This window comes from Gymnoscopelus microlampas (assembly GCF_963454915.1).
Source record: "Gymnoscopelus microlampas genome assembly, chromosome: 2".
Lineage (NCBI taxonomy): Eukaryota > Metazoa > Chordata > Actinopteri > Myctophiformes > Myctophidae > Gymnoscopelus > Gymnoscopelus microlampas.
In genome coordinates, this window is record NC_139939.1 from 5,231,978 (window position 1) to 5,253,982 (window position 22,005).

At 41.7% G+C, this 22,005-nt stretch overlaps 1 protein-coding gene across 3 annotated transcripts in view; it reads right to left on the reverse strand.

Moving 5' to 3' along the window:
* Positions 1-13,664: 13,664 nt before the first annotated feature.
* Positions 13,665-22,005, reverse strand: part of LOC311033931 (CSC1-like protein 2) — an 89,128-nt gene continuing 80,787 nt past the window's right edge. For 2 of the 3 annotated variants that reach the window (XM_084041666.1, XM_084041665.1), the window contains 9 exons: positions 21,579-21,685; positions 20,665-20,751; positions 19,552-19,617; positions 19,051-19,213; positions 18,256-18,361; positions 17,000-17,167; positions 16,096-16,211; positions 15,770-15,853; positions 13,665-14,945 (listed from right to left, as the gene is read on the reverse strand). In XM_084041666.1, the coding sequence (XP_083897792.1) occupies positions 14,688-14,945; positions 15,770-15,853; positions 16,096-16,211; positions 17,000-17,167; positions 18,256-18,361; positions 19,051-19,213; positions 19,552-19,617; positions 20,665-20,751; positions 21,579-21,685 (1,155 nt within the window). In that variant the 3' untranslated portion in view covers positions 13,665-14,687. The remainder of the gene's footprint in view (positions 14,946-15,769; positions 15,854-16,095; positions 16,212-16,999; positions 17,168-18,255; positions 18,362-19,050; positions 19,214-19,551; positions 19,618-20,664; positions 20,752-21,578; positions 21,686-22,005) is intronic. The other variant, XR_014599563.1, reaches the window with a different exon arrangement.

The window sequence follows — 22,005 nt, forward strand, 5'->3', positions numbered from 1 at the left end:
TGGATCACAAATTGTTGTAATCGTCACATTTGCAGGCACTCAGCTGTGTGCACTGAACGCCAAAGCGGTAGCACTTGCATCTACCACGACGTTCAGTCTTGCACCGGCTTTTGTCAGTTGTTCACAAATCTGGGCAATTGGTAGAGTGTCATCCACGCTACTTGCCAAATGTCATCTTCTGCTCGCCATCCCCAGCTGGCAGGGCTCTCTGTATGACATTTGCCATACAGTTACCTGGCTTCAGACAGGGGCAACTTGATAAGTGGCATGCTCACATGATGTGCAAGAGATGCCCTTGGCATCATAGGACCTCTGCTTCCATGCAAACAGGTAAAATCTTGCATCATCAACCCCATCACCAGTGCTGTTCTTGTCATGCACTGTTACTGGTGGGTATTGACTGAGCTTCTGGAAGACATGAGACACTTCAGGCCACACTTGCCGGGTTTGCCATGCTGTCTTTTTGCCTTTTCCCACGAGAGGCTGACACAACATCACATCCAGTGAAAGTGTGAAAGAAAAGGATACCAATGGATTTTTCAGGGCCTAGATTCTTCACTAAATCGTGAACTAGTAACCAACAACAATACAATACAGTACAGTACAGTACAGTACAGTGCTGTTCAATAACAATACAGTACAGCACAGTACAGTACTGTGCTATACAATAACAAAACAGTACAGTACTGTGCTGTACAATAACAGAACAGTACAGTAGAGTAAAGTACAGTGCTGTATAATAACAGTACAATACTGTTTTGGAATGTGTTAGTTTGTCCTGTTTTAAGTGGTTACTTACTGTAGTTTTTACTTTACTGTTGTGTTTGTTTTATTTTGTCGTAACGTTTCCTGTCTTGTCTCCATTACCTTGTGATTAGTTTTATTTCTCCACCTGTGTCCCGTTAGTCCCTTAACTCAGTGGTGCGCATTCTGCACAACCTTTTTACAGTACACCCTCAGAAAACATTTGGATTATCGAATCCCGATCCAGGTCAAAAACCACATGAAATGTCTTTCGCCGGCAGCCATTTAAAAAAATTGCAGTCATATATATATTTTTGCTTGGCTAATGGGGGGAGGGGCGGGGGGAGTCAAAACTATATTCTGATGCCAAAATAATTTCAATCCAGGTAAAAAAAAAAACATAAAATGTCTTTAGCTGGCAGCCATTTTGGAAAATGGCAGCCATATTGTTTTTTTTTGGTGTGGCTAACGGGGGGAGGGGGTAGGGGGGAGTCAAAACTATATTCTGATGCCAAAATAATCAAAATTGGATTATCCAATCACAATTCAGGTCAAAAACCACATAGCATGTCTTTTGCCGGCAGCCATTTTGGAAAATGGGGTTTTTGGGTGGCTAACGGGGGGATGGGGTGGGGGGGAGTCAAAACTATATTCTGATGCCAAAATAATCAAACTTGGATTATCCAATCACAATCCAGGTCAAAAACCACATAGCATGTCTTTCGCCGGCAGCCATTTTGTAAAATGGCAGCCATATTGTTTTTTTTGGGTGGCTAACGGGCTTTTGTGAAAAGGTAGGTCCAGAAGAAACTTTGTGGAAAATTTGGCGATTGTATCACAAAGTGAAGTATCGTGTCACTAACAGCCCCCACTATTAGGAGTACGTTTCAGGCAATTTAGAGTTGATTGGTAGTACTTGTAGTGACTTTTTTTTTTGGTCCCTAACATTAAAAAAAAAAAATCACCATTGTGTCACTACCGAAACGAAAGTTTGTCACTACCGAAACGAAAGTTAAATCTGAAAAAATCACTAAGTGTGTAGGCCAAAATCGTCCCCCCAAAAACCTGTTAGGAGTATGTTTCAGGCAATTTATAGTTGATTGGTAGTACTTTGTAGTGACTTTTTTTTTTGGGCCCTAACATTCATCGAGCTCTGGACTTCGTAAATCTTTTTTTTCACCATTGTTTCACTACCGAAACGAAAGTTTGTCACAACCGAAACGAAAGTTAAATCCAAAAAAATCACTAAGTGTGGAGGCCAAAATCGTCCCCCCAAAAACCTCTTAGGAGTACGTTTCAGGCTATTTAGAGTTGATTGGTAGTACTTTGTAGTGACTTTTTTTTTGGTCCCTAACATTTATCGAGCTCTGGACTTAGTAAACCTTTTTTTTTCACAATTGTGTCACTACCGAAACGAAAGTTTGTCACTACCGAAACGAAAGTTAAATCTGAAAAAATCACTAAGTGTGGAGGCCAAAATCGTCCCCCCAAGAACCTCTTATGTGCTTTACTAGCATTGGAAAATAATGGGTACAATTTCATCCATTAAAAAAGTAGGCCTACAGAAATTGATTTGATGACTGAACCAATGTAAGACCCATCTTTAATAATAACCATTCATTACTTAAAAGTTAATATCTCTGTATGATGGCATGCACTGACCACACCCCCGAACCGGGGGGTCTGGGGGTCCTCCCCCAGGTGAATTTTGGGAGTTTGTCAGTTTGATACCAAATCCAGTAGAAAACCAGAAGAGTGTCAGGAGACATGGTCAAAAACCAGGAGGCTCATGCGGGATCCAGGAGTGTTGGCAGCCCTAAAAGCCCCAGGTAAAAGTTTAAATGTCCATTGCCATTGACAATATATTGGGCGCTTAAAGTTAGATATTTCAAAAAATACAAATCATTTCGAAATAAAACAACTCAAGGATGCATGTCCACAGTGAGGTGGAATGTTTTAACTGTGAATGGAGTTTCAAGGTGAAAGTGTTTTTTTGAGGTCCCAAAATCTTCCATCTGCCTCGATTATAAATCTCTGAACTTTAAAAGGAGTACAATTCTAAAACTATTAAACATTTCAAAGATTCCTTTTCAGGCAAACATGTCCACAGTAAGATGAACATTTTAAAGTATGAATGGGGTTACTAGCAGTAAGTATGTAGGATTCGTAGCCTGTACTCGTTTCCCTTTAAATATCCATTGCCGCATCGACAATGCATGGGGCGCTTAAAGTTAAATATCTCCAAAACTACAAATGATTAAAAAAAAAAAAATCTCAAGCATGCATGTCCACAGTAAGGTGGAATTCTTGAACTGTGAATGGGGTTCCTAGGTGAAAGTGTTTTTTGAGGTCCCTTAACCCTAACCCCAACCTTCCATCCGCCTCCATTCTAAATCTCTGAACTTTTAAAGGAGTACAATTCTAAAACTATTAAACATTTCAAAGATTCATTTTCAGGCAAACATGTCCACAGTAAGATGAACATTTTAAAGTATGAATGAGGTTACTAGGCGTAAGTATATAGTTGTAAGCCTGCCTTTAAATGTCCATTGCCGCATTAACAATGCATGGAGCGCTTAAAGTTAAATATCTCCAAAACTACAAATCATTTCAAAGTAAAACATCTCAAGGATGCATGTCCACAGTAAGGTGGAATTTTTGAACTGTGAATGGAGTTTCTAGGTGAAAGTGTTTTTTTGAGGTCCCAAAATCGTCCATCCGCCTCCATTATAAATCTCTGAAATTTTAAAGGAGTACTATTCTAAAACTGTTAAACATTTCAAAGATTCCTTTTCAGGCAAACATGTCCACAGTAAGATGAACATTTTAAAGTAAGAATGAGGTTACTAGGCGTAAGTATGTAGTTGTAAGCCTGCCTTTAAATGTCCATTTGACACATTGACAATGCTTAAAGTTAAATATCTCCAAAACTACAAATGATTTCAAAGAAAAAATCTCAAGCATGCATGTCCACAGTAAGGTGGAATTTTTGAACTGTGAATGGAGTTTCTAGGTCAAAGTATTTTTTTGAGGTCCCAAAATCTTCCATCGACCTCCATTATAAATCTCTGAACTTTTAAAGGAGTACTATTCTAAAACAATGAAACATTTTTTCAGGCAAAAATGTCCATATTAGGATGAACATTTTAAAGTTTGAATGGGGTTTCTATTCTATATATGACATTTTGAATCATTACAGTCAGTTCACCTTCTTTTGGGTCTTGAGTCATGGGACTCAAGACTCAATTCCTGGAAATCAAATCCTGGAAATGGCAAATCAGCATGTGTGGGATTTGAAGGTGCAAGAGTCAGGTAAAAGTTGGAAAAATGTCCAAGTTGCATTTGAACTGGGAACCTTCTGGTTGTAAGCCCTGTATCTAAACCACTGCACCACAGAGGTTCTCATTTATTCTGTTAACTTGTGTGGTATTCACTGAAAGATTAGATAAAGGTGAAAGCATCAGGTAAAAGTTGAAAAGATGTCCTTGCTGGTTTTAAACTCAGGACCTTCTGAGTGCAAGGCCTGTATCTTAACCACTGCTCCACCATGGTTCGTACTTTCTCTGGTCTCTTGCACGTTCATCACTGAAAGATTAGATAAAGGTGCAAGAGTGAGGTAAAAGCTGGAAAATTATCCTGGTTGGATTTGAACCGGTAACCTTCTGGTTACAAGCCCTGTATCTAAACTAGTGCACTACAGTGTTTTTTACATAATTCGGTTCACTTGCGTGGTCTTCACTGAAAGAATAGATAAAGGTAAAAGCGCCAGGTAAAAGCTGAAAAGACGTCTTTGCTGGTTTTGAACTCAGGATCTTCCGTGTGCAAGGCCTGTATCTTAACCACAGCTCCACCATGGTTCATTCTTTCTCTGGTCTCTTGCACACTCTTCACTGAAAGATTAGATACAGACCACAGGAGTCAGATAAAAGTTGGAAAAATGTCATAGCTGGATTTGAACTGGGAACCTTCTGGTTGTAAGCCCTGTATCTAAACCACTAGACTACTGAGGTTCTTACCCATCCTGTTGCGTGGTACTCACTACAATATTAGATAAAGGTAAAAGCAGGGCTGCCAACATTGGACTGTCAGAATCCAGGAGATTGGTTGGGGGCGTGGCTAGTGGGGGGTCTGGGGGTCTTCACTACCGAAACAAAAGTTTGTCACTACCTAAACGAAAGTTAAATCCGAAAAAATCACTAAGTGTGGAGGCCAAAATCGTCCCCCCAAAAACCTGTTAGGAGTACGTTTCAGGCAATTTAGAGTTGATTGGTAGTACTTTGTAGTGACTTTTTTTTTGGGGCCCTAACATTCATCGAGCTCTGGACTTCGTAAATCTTTTTTTTCACCATTTTTTCACTACCGAAACGAAAGTTTGTCACTACCGAAACGAAAGTTAAATCCGAAAAAATCACTAAGTGTGGAGGCCAAAATCGTCCCCCCAAAAACCTCTTAGGAGTACGTTTCAGGCAATTTAGAATTGATTGGTAGTACTTTGTAGTGACTTTTTTTTTTGGTCCCTAACATTCATGGAGCTCTGGACTTAGTAAAAAAAAATGTTTTCACCATTGTGTCACTACCGAAACAAAAGTTTGTCACTACCGAAACGAAAGTTAAATCCGAAAAAATCACTAAGTGTGGAGGCCAAAATCATCCCCCCAAAAACCTGTTAGGAGTACGTTTCAGGCAATTTAGAATTGATTGGTAGTACTTTGTAGTGACTTTTTTTTTTGGTCCCTAACATTCATGGAGCTCTGGACTTAGTAAAAAAAATGTTTTCACCATTGTGTCACTACCGAAACGAAAGTTTGTCACTACCGAAACGAAAGTTAAATCCGAAAAGATCACTAAGTGTGGAGGCCAAAATCGTCCCCCCAAAAACCTCTTATGTGCTTTACTAGCATTGGAAAATAATGGGTACAATTTCTTCCATTAAAAAGGTTGGCCTACAGAAATGTATTTGATGACTGAACAAATGTAAGACCCATCTTTAATAATAACCATTCATTACTTAAAAGTTAATATCTCTGTATGATGGCATGCACTGACCACACCCCCGAACCGGGGGGTCTGGGGGTCCTCCCCCAGGTGAATTTTGGGAGTTTGTCAGTTTGATACCAAATCCAGTAGAAAACCAGAAGAAATGACGATCCAGAAGAGTGTCAGGAGACATGGTCAAAAACCAGGAGACTCATGCGGAATCCAGGAGTGTTGGCAGCCCTGGGGGCCCATGACCCACCTCTCTCCCACACACTTTGCCATTCTAGGCTGGCTCAGGGTGGAAGACAGGGTTAAACAACTAAAAATGGGATTGGTCTTCAAAATCATAAATGCAGATTTGCCCGAAATGCCCCCTATACCTGCATATCTGTCTAAATACCTCCAAAAAGTTAGTGACACCCACAGTCACGAAACTAGAGGGAGCGTAAACAACAATCTGGTACCACCCACCCATAAAACAAACATGAGCAAATTCTCCTTCTAAAGCACGGCCACCAAGGTATGGAATAGTCTAAGCCCATCCCTCAAAAAATGCAGTTCGCTGGGCTCATTTAAAACAGCCCTAAAAACTCATCTTTCTGGAGGCCATAAGAGGAGGTAGTACCAGTTCCCCGGTAGACAGACGACCCCCCTCCCCTTTTTTTTGTATATATATTTCTTATTTTTCATGCTTTTTTTTGTACATACTGGTATTTTTTCTCTGTATTTTTATGTTGATTGTTGAACTGTTTGGTTGCTAATCAATCAAACCATAGATATAAATGTGTGACTTGACTGTGGGATGACTGACACTTTTATGCATCAACGGTGGCAAATGGTGGATCAATGTGAAAGAATTGTTGTGCAAAATATTGGATGAAATACATATCCCATTATGTCTAACAGGGAAGTAAGATAGAGTGATGTCAAAAGAATTACAAACCCTTGATTGGATTAACTTTTCTCTAAATGAAGCACATAATACTTCATTATGTGTATTCATAATGAATTGGAAGTTGAGAAAATGTAATGTGTCAGTATAGACAGCCGATATTAAAGATGATTTGGTGCTGTATCAATGGAACCCGTGGCATATCTTTTTTTCAAGATCTGGGCAGTGACCACATTGAGTCTAATCATGTCAGTTTTTAACACAAAGTTCAAAGACCTCTTTTGTTTTGTTTGTGTCTTTTACCCCGGTGACCCCCGGCCGGCAAAAGGAAAGTTTTTTTCGGGCTTGTAGCTCTTCGGTTTTCGCATAAAAGTGGAAAAACTCATTGATTTGTGATCAGATTGACTGCTTAATGAACAGTAAAGGCATTAAGATTAGTTAAACCTGGCAGTTAGCCTGGTCTGGACCAGGCTATAACTTCACAGCTAAATTTCCATGGTAACTAATGTGGCATTGCTTTCATGAAACCGAGTCATGGATAAACATATCCAGGTTAACTGGCTAAATTAATCTGGCAAGATAATTCAGCTTTCATGAAACCGATTCATGGCTGATGCTGGATAAATTAAGCCAGGATGGCTGTTAAATCCAGGCTTAATCCCCAATCTAGGTTTCGTTGGTTTTCTGTTGTTGAAAACAACATACCAGTGTCTGTTGCTTTTATAGCTTTTTATTATTGCTGCAGTGAATTTGGAAAAGCAGGGAGTTTGAAAACTCACCGGGGAATTTGGGAAAAATAATCATCACATGACATTTAATCAGAAACACAGATCGATAACAAAGCAATTGGTTTATATTTTACAGGTACATGGCATGATGTCCTACAGGCTGAACAGAAGTTAGTGTGAGAATAAAGTCAATCTATTTTTGCTAAACACTGCAGAATTAAAATATGACAAGTAAATGTACTTTGTTACTGTCCACCACTGACGATGGGTATGTTTACATGTGCTAGTATATGTGTTTGCTTTGGTTTGCCTTCCTTGTAATTCTACCCAATATACACTGTACACATTATATTACAATCTATATTCATATTTTCATTATAGTTAAATCAGAGCCTATGGAATGTAAATAACAATGTAACTGCCATGTGTTTCATTTTGATACCATGTTTAATGCAGATTATTAAAGTGTGTTTCATTCTTAAACAGTACAGTGGTTATTGTGCAACTATTTATTTTCATCATCCTTTCCTATCAGCATAATTCTTATAATTTCATCATTTCCCAGTAGGCTAGAGTGTAGGTGTAAAGGACTACATTCAGCATTTCTTCAGGTAAATTACATTCTGGCTCTCAGGTGATGTACAGTAGGGCAGACACAGGGTTCATACCTCAACATATTAAGATACGAGTGAGCATTCTCAAGTTATAGCCTTTTTTTGGGTCACCTTTCCCTTATTCGGACTGGCCTATTTTGGCTCTTTTTCAGAGATTGTGGAAGGTCAAAAGAATAGCACAACAAATAATGATAATAATGGTTTTGTTCTAAACTCGGGTAGGGGTATCTCGAAAACTAATGATGTTGTGTGCCTGGATAGCCAGTGGTGGAAAAAGTACTGCATTTATTTTACTTAAGTTAAAGTATCAATACTGCAATGTAGAAATACTCAAATTAAAAATGTACTTGAGTAAAAGTACAAAAGTATTGGTATCAAAATGTACTTAAAGTACCAAAAGTACTCATTATGCAGAAATGGCCGATTTCACCTGTTTTCAAATGTATAAAATGTATAAGAATCTTTTGAAAATAGAAGATCTACTCACTGCGACGCATTGTGAGCTTGTAGATTGGCTATTTTCAAATGGCTGTAATGTATATAGGGCTGAAGTGGTTAAGGTATGTTTTGTAATAATAATCAAAATCCACAAAGTAACTGGTAACTAAAGTTTTCAAATAATTGTAGTGGAGTAAAAAGTATATTTGCCTCCGAGATGTAGTGGAGTAAAAGTAAAAGTAGGCCTACTGAGTAAAGTAAAAGTACCACAAAAATGTACTTAAGTACAGTACTTGAGTAAATTTACTGGGGGGATGGTTTTGAGTGCTTATTAAACATTGTTCGAAATTATATCAGTGGTCCAGAGCTTTAAAATGCTGAGAAACAGTGAGATACAGTATGTGGGATAGAGAAAATTAAGCTCCTCAGCCGAAATGGACAATGTTTTTTGTGGTTTGAAGCACTCACCATGTTCATAGGGCTGTTGGTTTTCAGCATGAACCTACTGCCATCTAGTGGGGGATTACTTACAAAGCAAAAAATAAAGAAATAATTTATTTAATGTCTGAATTTGTGTTTGAAGGTGATATTGATACATTATTTCATCAATACAAATGTATCAATGCATTTATCAACACGTGACGTGTTGTGGGCTTATAGTTAAATTAAGATAAATTAAATCCACTAAAGACATCGTGTTCATTATGCCAACCAATCCAGTCACCTTTTTATTCAACACACTTTACTAGTCGAGGACAGACAACTCTCTCAAACATTGAAGGATGAATGCCAAATTTTATTGAACAAGGAACTGAAATATGACAAAATGCTTCACCGTACCTATACGAACCTGGAAACCAATGGTGAAAATAAATATATAGGATTACACAGCAACAAATTAATTCTGTATAATGGAACAAAGTAGGCGTTCCCCAGAAGTCTCAGACTGTAACGGAAGTGTGGTGGTTTTTTAGTCATGTAGGACACTGGTTCTCAAAGTGCGGTCCAGGGACCCTCAGGGGCCCTTGAGGGGGTTCCAAAATGGGCCCTTACAGGTCTGTAACTCTGAGAGCGTACATTTGTACACTCTCAAGAGTTATTATGGGGGTCCTTGAAATGTAAAGGTTTGAGAACCACTGATGTAGAAGGTCACACGACAACAGAGGAAGATGCAACTTGATGTCTATTTACACTCTTTGTATACACATCCTGTTTAGCGTTTAGCCAACCAACCATTCACCGTATTCACAAGTATTGAACACTTCACACAAATTCATCTCGCATCACATTCCTCTTTTATTTATTTTTTAAATAACTTAAATAATATTTAGCAACGATTAAAAAAAAAGGAAACAAAATAAACCTAAGAAAAACAAAATGTCAGTTGACATTATTAAAAATTCCAAACAGCATTGTCACAGCTATCCACATTTCTTTTTTTTTGTCTTTTTTTTGTTGTTGGCTTTTTTAAATACATATTCGGTATCAAATACTTCAAGAGCTTCGAGTTAGGCTATCCGCCGAACAAAGTTCCTTTTTTTTTTCTTTTTGCAATTTACAAAAATATCTCCGAGAACAAATGAGCCTGTTCCATCCACTTGACAAGAGAGACGGTCGTCTGATCACGTCTCCTGCCGAAGCTTTACGAGAAGAAAACAGACTCCCAACCCAAATTCCTTTGTTTTCTCCAGTTGCTATGTGCATACAATCATGAATGGAAGCGCCCGTCGAGACGCCCCACTGGAAGCGGCCGGGAAACATTTAAAAGAACCCAAAAAACAAAAAGCGGTTGACACAGAAATGCTACAGTTTCTCCAGCGTGTAGCCACAGCATTCAAACCCATGGGACCAATCTTTGGGACACCTGTGGTGCTTCTCAGAAGCATTATTCATATTTACCAAGTGTCACGACGGCTGTATAATATCTCCTAAACACAAAATACTGTTTTGATGCGCGTGTTGTACATGTGTGTTCCTAGCGGCTACCGCTTTCATAGTCTAGCTTTGTGTCAAAACGCCAACGCTCCAGTGTCAAACAACAACTAATACAACATAGAAATAAAAATGAAACAAAAATCCATGTAAACATGTTATTTTTTTAAGGGGAGGGGGGGGGGGGGGGCGGAGAAACAAAGAAGACCTGAGACGACTACTTCTTTTTCTTCATCCTCGCGTCGTTCCTTTTGCTGTTCTGACCTTGTTAACCCGCGCCCGCCACCCCCCCCCCCATTCCCCAAAGAAAAACAACATCTAGGTATTTTAAAACATACACTCAGGTATAGAGTGGGCTCAGTGCATTTCCTTTCCCTATATCTTCCTCTGCCCCCTCCCCTCCGCATGCCCACCCCCCTAATCCCAAAACCAACCTCTGTCTGGTCCCAGGACTGGATTCTTAAAAAGGACGTCATTTGTTTTATCAATAATTTGGCTAGCGTGGGCCAACACATGATTGGTTTGGCTTCTAAGTTAGGCCTTTGTCCACAGGCCACTGTAGCTGATGAACCCTCAACTTCAGCAGCCATTTTCCCCAACGTCACCACCCAGCAAGGATTTTAGAGGAGAAGACGACCACCACCAAGTTTGATGGCCGGTTGGCAGGCTAAGTGGTTGGCAGTCAGTTCATTTACCAGCCACAGCCAAGAGTTGTTGGCAGTTTCCTTCCCAGCTTCAAAGCTGAAGTACAACCATAAGTGGACAGGGAGCCAGCAGGCGCTAGGAACCAGAAATGGAACCATGCCACCCAAATTCCAGTTTCGTTCTGCAAAAAAAGTGCTAAACCAAGGTAGCCGACGCCACATCCGGCGACCTTGACGCATCCTTCTAACCTAACAGACCCCGACATGTTTGATTGCACCTCCACTGCATCTCTAAGATGCAGTAGGATTTTTTTTTCCCCCCACAACTACGTAGGCCTAACTAACCCTACCTCCCCTTTCATATATATACAGTAAGAGGCTAGTGACAAAACCGTCCCCTCAAAGACGCAGTTCTCTAGTTCTGGGTGCATTATATCTACTGTATGACCTTCCAGGATTCTAACAAGGCTACATTTTCTGGATACAATCACAAGTCCGACTGTTGAGGCTCGATGAAGCCTTTGAAAGCCCTTCCACTGACAAACTAAAAGCATTGAACTGGGACTCTGTACCAAGTATTCGGTTTGACCAATCATTGGACCTTGTTACTGTCCACCGGTTGATCGGAGCTGTGCGATTCCCGACTGTACGGTCTCCCAGTCACGTACAGTACGTACTGGTGCCGCCATTGACAGCGTATACATGCAAAGGAGGCTTAAAGGCAACAAAGAGATTCAAAAGTCAGACTTTCTTCAACGTGGGAACCATTACATTTACATGACCGGCTACCGTCTTAGTGGGGAAGCTCATAAAAAAAAGAGAAAGCCAGTTAAGGAGTACATACATAAAGCTTAACGTTTCTGTTAATTCCATTGAAGGGTCACACTTTGAGGCAATGTCAGATACTTCATCACAGTGTCTCTCCCTCCACTACTTCCCAGTATCTGGATTCTCTCTTCTTCTGCCTTCCTCTCTTCATAACTACAGGCACCGCGAAACCAGTGGCAGCTTCTCGCCTCTCCCATCTTCCTACATCGCAGCAGTAGACGCTTTTCCGAAGACCCCCATCCGGCGTCGCAGCAGTAGATTCTTTGCCGAAGACCCTCGTCCTCCTTCGGTACCACAACAGCCATTGTGAACCAACGCAAGTGCTTCAAGTACCAGCGAAGGTCATTTTGCGCAACAACCTCGCGCTTGGACAGACAAGTCACTGCTGTTCCACCTGTCTTCTGGAAACCAATTAGAACGTTCAAACAAATCCTTTTGGGGGGACCGAGCGACACGGCAGTCACACAATATATTAAAAAAAAAAAAACCCTACATTAGAGATGTGGGGCAAAAAGCTTAAAACTTGATCATTGGGCGTGGGTATTTTAGTAGAAGTTAAGTCTCTCGGACCGAGACTGAATGTGGTCCAGACGGATTGAAGAGGAAAGTTACGACCAGGATGCGACCTGCTGCTGCTTTCTGTCACGTGATCACGTCTGAAGCTTGTTTGTACAATAAGGTACTTAGACACGCACACATACAGCGGACACTGAAGAGACACAAACAGACACACAAACAAGAGTCCTGGTGGGTCCACTGATCCTCCTGGATCTACAGAAGCTCAATGTACAGAACTAACGTTGAGTTGGGTATTAAGAGTTGTTGTTGCTGTTGCTTTTTTGATTGCTAAACTAAACATAGTCCCACACACACAAAACAAAATCCAGTTTCCCTTTTTTCAGGTGTTTTAAGGTAACAGAGGTGAAAAGAAAACAACAAAGTAAGAGCCTCTTGAACGTCAGCCTGGGATGGTTTCAGCTCAAAGGAGCAGTCCACTTGAAACGGGGAGGGGGGGCTTGAAGAGGGACGCAATCCAAAAGCAGGGCACGAGGGCGGGGCGATAAAAGACTGACAGCTGTCGTGTCCTATCGGGTAAGAGATGTGCTGCCGAGGCGGATCATTATGACCCAAACTAGGAGGGGGGAAATTAGCAATGTTCATTGGCTGTCGACTGTGACCATTTCAGTTTGTGGAATGACCAATATCGTTCAAAAAGGTGGAAAACGTCGCGGTTCTCCACGCTTGCACTCGTTATCTGTAAAATGCGCAGGGATGTGTGATGCAATGGCCAAATCTGGGTGATGTTTTTTTTACATGAGATGATGAAGCATGTTTGAGCCCATTGGTATCCGTCTCCCCGCCAAAACCTTGGCTTCCATTGGACAGAAAGTCTTCAAAGCAATGGGGAGAGAGACTATAATTCCCTTTTCTTTAAAGATTCTTTTTAGTTTTTTTGGCATTTTATGCTTTACTTTAGATAGGAGAGTGTGGAGAGAGAGAGAGTGAGAGGAAACCCAGGGCAGGAGAGAGGGGGGAGACAGGTTTTGCCAGCCGGTAGCAGCTGTTTGACCCACTGAGGAACATCCGCTGTGAAGTCAGCCGCTGAGAACGGACGAAACGGGACGCAACGAAACACTCGACCCGGGCACGCTTCTTCTGTTACCACCCAAAGCCCCTGGCTCGTTGCAGGTGTGTGTGTGTGTGTGTGTGTGTGTGCGAGCGTGAGCATGCGAGTGCCTGTATGCATGAGGCAGTCTTAAGCCCAATTTATGCTCTGTCAGGCAGGCTTTAGTTTACATGAATTTATGTGTGTGTTGTGTGGCATGTGTGCGTGCATGCGTGCGTGCATGCGTGTGTGTGTGTGTGTGTGTGTGTGTGTGTGTGTGTGTGTGTGTGTGTGTGTGTGTGTGTGTGTGTGTGTGTGTGTGTGTGTGAACGTGAGTGCCTAGCATGAAGTAGTCTTAAGGCCAATTTATGCTCTGTCGCGCATCAATGACGCGCGCCAAAAATAGCACATTTACACACAACAAACGCGACATGAGCTTGCCAGTCTGCTAGTTTCGGCACGTGACGTCGTCGTGCGACGAAGAATGAATCGGACTTTAGTTTACATGAGTTTGTGTGTGTATACGGCATGTCCCACTGAGCATGTTTCGGGCTATTAGACGTCTAAAATACGTCCGACGGCTAGGCTAAAACCGGGTCATAACTGATCTAAAAGTGAACGTTTTTTCAACGTCTACTCTTAGCCTAGACGTTGATTATCAGTTATCAGTTCTATATTATAGCCGTTGAAATGACGTCTATAATATAGACGTCTATATATAGACGCTTAAAAAAAAGCTAATTAACGTCTAGGCTAAGCCTAAAAAAAACTTTCACTTTTAGAGCAGTTATAACCAAGCCCCCAGACAGAACCCACGGTAGAACAGTGAAGCCGGGCCAAGCCTGGTGGTATAAATCTGATATTGCAACACTTCCGCATTTTGCGCGCGCATCCGCCGTTTGCGCGCCAGCTCACGACCGCGTCACCACGACCCACGGAACCAATGGAATGGAACCCAATATGGAACCAATGTTTCTTACTTCCGGGTGCTTCTAAAACGCCACTGAGCAATTTCATTGAAATGAATAGCTGGGGGGGCGGGGCAATCCAACCCTCTAGATATTTTATAACTCTATGGTTAAAACCCGGTTTTAGACGGAGGTCTAATAGCCGACTGTGGCTCACTGGGGGGTGTGCGTGCGTGCGTGCGTCTCTGTGTATAAGTCGGGCGTTTTAAGATGGCGACGTTCGTGCAGACGACGTTAAATCCGCAACGAGCGCGGACCCCCCCCTCTCCTCCATGTCGAACATCTCAATCTCTCCTCTCTCCTCCTCTCCCCTCCCTCAGTTTCTGTTGCTCTGGTGCACTTCGTTGGCGATCAGGCTCTCCTCGCCCGACTGGAAGTCGCCCTCGTTCAGGCTGTTCCCCCCGTTGAGCATCTCCTCGTCCTGGGAGGAGCCGCGGTCCTCCTCGCTGCTCCCCGCTCCGCCGCCGCCGCCCCCGCCGCCGCCGCTGCCCCCGCTCCCGCTGCCGCCCCCCCCTGGCTCGTCGGAGCTGGGGTCCTGGAGGACCTGGGCGATGTAGCTCTGCTGCTGCTGAGGCTGTAAGGGGAAGGAGGAGAAGGAGGAAGAACGGACGATCACAATCACAGTACTTTGAATCAGTGGTGCTCAAAGTGCGGTCCAGGCAGGTTTGTGCGGAGAATGTTTTTTTAAAATGTCTAAAAAGGGCACTTTTGGTGAAAATATCGAAAACAGACGATCTCCAAGCTCACAACGCGTCACACTGCGACACGTTGTGAGCTTCGGATTTTTCGGTGCGTGACGCCGCACTCGACAGTATAATCAAGATTCCAGCCAATACTGGGGATGCAATTCTTTCAACTTTCAATGCCGCATTCAAGTTCAGGAGAGTTTGGAAAAGGCAATTCTCTTGAATGCTGCGTTCAGGTACGGCATGGAAAGGTTTTTTTTGCACTTCTTTCAAATTAGTAGCTGCTACATTAATGGTCTGGAGAGGGCACTTTTAAAGACGGGTAAAAAAAAACGTGTTCAAAAATGTTTTGAACACTTTAGCACGATTTCACACTGAAAACAGCAGGTCTACAAGCCCACAAACTGCCATTTTCAAAACATTTGGGAAAATAATGAAATTCTTTGACCAGTTTTGAATCATTTTGAAGATATTTAACAACTGGTCTATTATGGAGGTCTGGGGTCTGTGTAAAATGTTATAATAGATTTGTAAATTTGTATCTGTGAAATGGACAGTAATATTACGGCATGCTAGCAGTTGTTTGCCAGCCATGAAATGCTTGGTCTTTGAGCACTCTCATATACTGAACATATCAGTACAAATCATAGACTTCAAGACATTTGAAAACATTTTCCAGGACCTGAGGAGACTCCCAGGCGTCTATACATACCAGTACTTTGTTTGAGGGAGAGGAGGTGGGACGAGCCGGTCGGCCATTCTGTACTGCCTCCACATCACTGTCCTTAGTGTCAATCTGAGACAGAGAACAGACGTTTACATTCACTCACTCATTCATTAACATCTTCATTAATTCATATCTTCATTAATGGATACATACATACATTCATAAGTTCATTCATACATAAATTCATTCATACATACATTCTTTAATACATTCATTCATAAATTCATTCATTCATTAATAAACAAATCAAATTAATTAATTAATGAATTATCTTAATGTTTAGATTCATAAAGTCACTCATTCATGTATACCTTGTAGTTGTGAGCGCTGAGGTACTTGAAGTGTCCAAAGCAGACGTGAGACAGACACACCACGATGGTGACGATCAGAACCACCAGCGTGAACATCGACGTGGGCGTCACGAAACCTACAACACACAGGAAGTAGCAGTGAGACGCCTGATTGGTCAAACCTAAAACAAGCAGGCAGCAGCAGTGGGCCACTGGTTTCTAACTGTTTTACCCTTGGAGCCCGCTTGGAACAACGCTCACAACGTGTAGATCGGCTATTTTCAGCATGCAACCCAAAAAAAAAAATCAGCCATTACGACGCCATCAAGGCACCGCCGACCAGGGACGTGCACAGACAGACTCTAGGTGGTGCTAGAGCACCTGCCCTTTGCCCTCTTGACCAGAAGTGCCCTTTTTTCCCAGTTTACAGCAGGGGTCTTCAACAGGGGGTCCGGGACCCCTAGGGGGTCCTCAGAGTTACTACAGGGGGTCCGCCAAATCTTTATGTAATATGATTTTTCTTTTTACCATAACCACTCGAAACCTAGCATCCCTTTTCTGAGGAGAACTTTAGCCAAAAATAGCAGATCTACAAGCCCACAACGCCTGTGTGGGCTTGTAGATCCGCTATTTTTGGCAAAGAGGTATAGGTGTAGAGGGAAAAAAGAGCAGACCAAGTAAACAAAAAAAAGTATAATTTACTTGAGCACCTGCCCCTCAAAATGTCTGTGCACGCCACTGCTGCCAACATATATTTTAGTCGACTAAATCAACTGTACATTTACTTGACTATAATCTTATGATATTTAGTCGAGTAAAACTAGACAAACACTTTTCAGGTGACTAAAATATGACTAAACTAAATCAAAATGTGCTCAACACTGGAGGGAAGGCCTGGTGATGCGAGGGTTTGACAGGAACGTACCCGTGCGCACGGTGGAGAAGAACAGCAGCCAGAAGAGGCAGAGGATGGGGGCGGCCACCACCTGCGTCACGGCGGACGAGTGGATCTTCTTGTCCAGCTTGGAGGGCAGGTAGGCGTAGTACATGTTGTAGCGATCCACCAGGTGCTTGAGCAGCATGTACATCAGACCTGACAGGCACACAGGAACACACACGAACACACACACACACACACACACACACACACACACTCACGTTTTATTACTATACATGTGAGGACACCGTACTAAGCTGTCCCGATAGGCTCTATGCACAGCAGCCATATTGGGAATGAATTGGGCCCCTTCCTTACTTCCTTCACAGGTGTTACCAATGATACTAATTAAGGCTCTGTTCCATTTAGTGTGGCATAGTGGTCGTCTTATTTTCAAGGACCCCCATAACTCTGAGAGTGTGCAAATGGAACCAAATGGACCCTTGCGGGTCCATTTGGTTCCATTTGTACACTCTCAGAGTTACACACCCACCATAAGGGGCCATTTGGGAACCAAAATGGAGTGTTTCTAGTGAGCCAACATGCACGATATAAGCACCCTGACCAGAATGGAACAGAGCCTTCATTAGCATCATTGGTAACACCTGTGAAGGAAGTAAGAAGAGGCCCAATTTCTTTCCAATATGGCTGCTGTGCATAGAGCCTATTACAAATTTAACAACGACGATTAATTGTCACTCAAATAATTGCGATTAACGATTTAATTGTGTGTTTGGCATTGAACATTATAGGAACATATGAAGCCTTTTAGGCGGTGTAATGAAAAGTTGCACAGGGCAGATATATATCACTGAAATATATTATACTTTTTACACATTTAGTCATTTTCATACATGTAAAAAATAAAACAGATCTGCAAGCTTACAACGAGTCACTTTGTGACGCGCAATTAGACGATTGCGTAATTATCGCGATTCGACGATTATGTAATAATTGTGACAGGCCTACATAGGACATGTTGTACCGATCCACCAGGTGCTTGAGAAACCATTTGTATTACCCGTGAGGACATGAGTACGTTCCATAATCGTTCCATATGTATTCTTATTTTAAAAACGATTTCAAATAGTGAAAATGGCGAGATAGATCTGCTACTTTCACTACTTTTGAAAAAAATGATATATATAAAAAAAAATGTGGCATTCATATAATGGCTGTCCTAAAATGTTGATGCCCTCACAAGTATAGTAATACAAAAACCAGACAGAGCAGGGTGGACTCACCAAAGGGTACGATGATGGGACAGGTGATGCTGTAGGCCATGACCACCGTGAACACATTCATCATCCAGGCGTACGCTGCGCCGAACTGAAACTCATAGGCCTGGTGCTGCACAGAGAGAGAGAGAGAGAGAGAGAGAGAGAGAGAGAGAGAGAGAGATTTGATTTAAAAACTCAACTAGATGCCTGACTTATATACAAACAAGTAAAAACAGAAACACAACCAGCCTCCAACCCCAGATCAGAAAGAGAAGTGCAGTACACTGTGCACAACACTCCCCCTAATGCGCACTTTACACAGAAAGCCTCCAGATAGTAAGAATGTTCTACCCTGTTGGGTGTCATTTCTTCCTTGGCCTAGTGGGGATGTGCGTACAAAGTTTCGCGGAAATCGGACGCTGCGTTCATGATCTGAGGCATTTTGTACAAAACGGGACACTCCTGCAAACTTTGGAAGCCATTCTTAGCCAATCAGGATGGAATATGGAAAATCCGACAAATCTGTCTTGATCACATGACTATAGAGATATTGTGTGCCGATTTGTGTGATGTAAGTATTTGTAGGAGTAATATCCAAACATTTGTTTTGCCAAAATCGGCCTCCTGGTGGCGCTATAACAGACCGATGTGAAAAACTTGGGTACTCTGATATGTAGGGGAGTAGAAGTAAAAGTATTGAAAATTTGAAATACTCAAGTAAAGTCAAAATTGTACTAAGTACAGTACTTGAGTAAATGCACTTTACACTACTGTCCTCCAGTGAAGTCTCCATGCATGGAGCACTGGTCCAGCACGTACCCGCTTGACGTTGCGTCTCTCGGCCGCAGAGCGGGCCAGACACAGTCTGATCATGTACATGAGGAGCCCGGGGATCCTCAGCAGATCCATGGCGTTCCCGATGAATGCCGAGGCGATGACGTAGTTCACGAAGAACGCCCCGTTGTCCGGCAGGAACACACACCTGTAAATGCATAAAGACACACATCAGAGTCTGCAAAATAAGTGTACTTACTCTACACTTATTTTGCCCTATATACATTTCGGCCATTTGAAAATAGCCGATCTACAAGCTCACAATGCATCGCTATGCGACGCATTGTGAGTAACAAGGTGTCTTAAAAATAGATATTAATAATAAGTATTATTATTATGACTATTATAAAAATGATGAATGATAACTGATTTGGACTCAAGTATTTGCAATGATCGGGTTCAAGATGAGTTTGATTTCTACGCTGTCAATCTCGGGAGCAGAGTTCAGATATCAGTTTGTCTCAACGGTGAATGGAAAAAACGTACTCAAATCTGACGGTGGCGTGAGCCAGGAACTTCTTGTCAAACAGCCAACGGAAAAACACATCCAGACTGTAGAGAGAGAAACACACATTCCAACGTCATTACATCATCACAGGTGAAGTCACGTTCACGTATCTGTATTCCTCTGAAATCACGTTTACATCTGTATCTCTCAGAAACCACTTCTGTTGCATTGTCATGGTAAACCGTTCAACAATAAAAAACTGAAGAGGGTCACATTCAGAAATAAAAAAAAACGTTTCCTTGTTTTTATTCTTCCAGTTTTGACACACAGATGAAGGCTGACCGATGGAAGGGTAAAAACAAGAAAATGGTTTTATTTCTGAGTGTGACATTCTACATTAGATGCACTGCCATCTGTATTGTAAGTGCCGGCATCGTGTGTGTGTGTGTGTGTGTGTGTGTTAGGGCATTCACGAATAGTGATTTTTAGCATTCGACCTATAAGTATTTGAATATTCGATTAATCGATTTGATTATAAAAAATAAAATAATTTAAAGATTTTTTTTTTCTTCATTTTTTTTTTGCATTGATGACTCGACTCAAGGAATGCGAGTTGACGTCACACCAGAGCGCACAGCTTTTTTTTTTTTTTATAGAATAATCGAATAGTGGTTTGATAGTCGAATAGTCGGTTTGATAGTCGAATATTCGATTATTCTGTTAATGCCCTAGTGTGTGTGTGTGTGTGTGTGTGTGTGTGTGTGTGTGTGTGTGTGTGTGTGTGTGTGTGTGTGTGTGTGTGTGTGTGTGTGTGTGTGTGTGTGTGTGTGTGTGTGTGTGTGTGTGTGTGTGTGTGTGAGTGTGTGTGTGAGTGAGTGAGTGAGTGAGTGAGTGAGTGAGTGAGTGAGTGAGTGTGTGTGAGAGACAGACAGAGAGAGAGAGAGAGAGAGGACATCAAACTAATTAATTGTAGCTTTAAAAGCTGTTTTAATTCCTAGCTCATCAACTTTACAATGAGCCGAAAGTAAGCGAGCACAAGGTTCAGAGATGTAGTTGACAGACAACATTCCTGTGATCCTAAAAAGGTGAAGAGAGAAGCAAAAAGTAGACTGAGAACGGAAGAGGTTCATTATCTGAGTGTCATACAGTACCTGCTGAGGCCAAGAGAGGGCAGCAGCAACACCATGAAGATTAGGAAGGTGTAACATTTATGCATGGTTGTCCTGTTCTCCCCCGACCTGCCACGTGAACACACACACACACACACACACACACACACACACACACACACACACACACACACACACACACACACACACACACACACACACACACACACACACACACACACACGGTACATAGTAAGGTCAGTTCAAGGTCAAAGCCAGATGATTTGTGATTTAATTTCAACCATTTACACAGGACCTTGTAAATGTAACAATTGCTCCCCTCCTATTCCATTGATTAGATTTCCATACTACAAATCATCAGTGGTGTAAAGTAACTAAGTACATGTACTCAAGTACTGTGCTTAAGTACATGTACTTAAGTACTCCACTTTACTCCACTACACCTCAGAGGCAAATATTGTACTTTTACTCCACTACAATTATTTGAAAATTTTAGTTACTAGTTACTTTGCAGATGTAAATTATTATATTATAAAACATACATTAACCACTTTAGCCCTATTTTATACATAAAATGTTTGAAAATAGCAGATCTACAGGCTCACAACGCGTCGCATCGCGACGCGCTGTGAGCCTGTAGATCTGCTATTTTCAAACATTTTAGTACTTTTACTTTTGGTACTTTAAGAACATTTTGATACCAACACTTTTGTACCATTTTAAATTCCGGACTTTTACTTGTAACAGAGTATTTCTACATTGCAGTATTGATACTTTTACTTAAGTAAAACATTTGAGTACTTTTTACACCACTGCAACGCATTATTTAGTAGAATTCTTTTTTCTTTTACTAATGTTGTACTCCCAATGTAGTGGTTATGCCAGAAGGGAGGGTCTTCAGGACATGGAGATGTGTGAGAGGCAGACCTACATACCTGGTCCAGTGGGCTTCAAAGAAAGCAGAGTAGTACACAATGGTGGGCAACAGAGCTGAGAAGGCCCACAGCAACAGTGTGGGGAAGAACTGGGTCACGATGGGGTTCTGAAGGACACAAACACACACACACAGGTTTGTATCAGTTGGGGTAAAGTAAGTAAGTACATTTACTCAAGAGTTTTTCCAGTTTTCAGTACTTTTACTTCTAAAGCATAATTATTGAAATATACGAAGGAATGACTGACAACGACCGGTGCCAATATGCAGGTTTCTGAAATGTCCCACAGCCCTCCCTCTGAGACAGAGTGAGTAGACAGAAATGGTGCCATCTTTAACCCATTAAAACCTGAGGCGATTCTTAAAAAATGTTTTCTAAAAGACAGTTTTTTTTTTTAAATAAAAAAAAAAAAAAATCAAGATTTTTC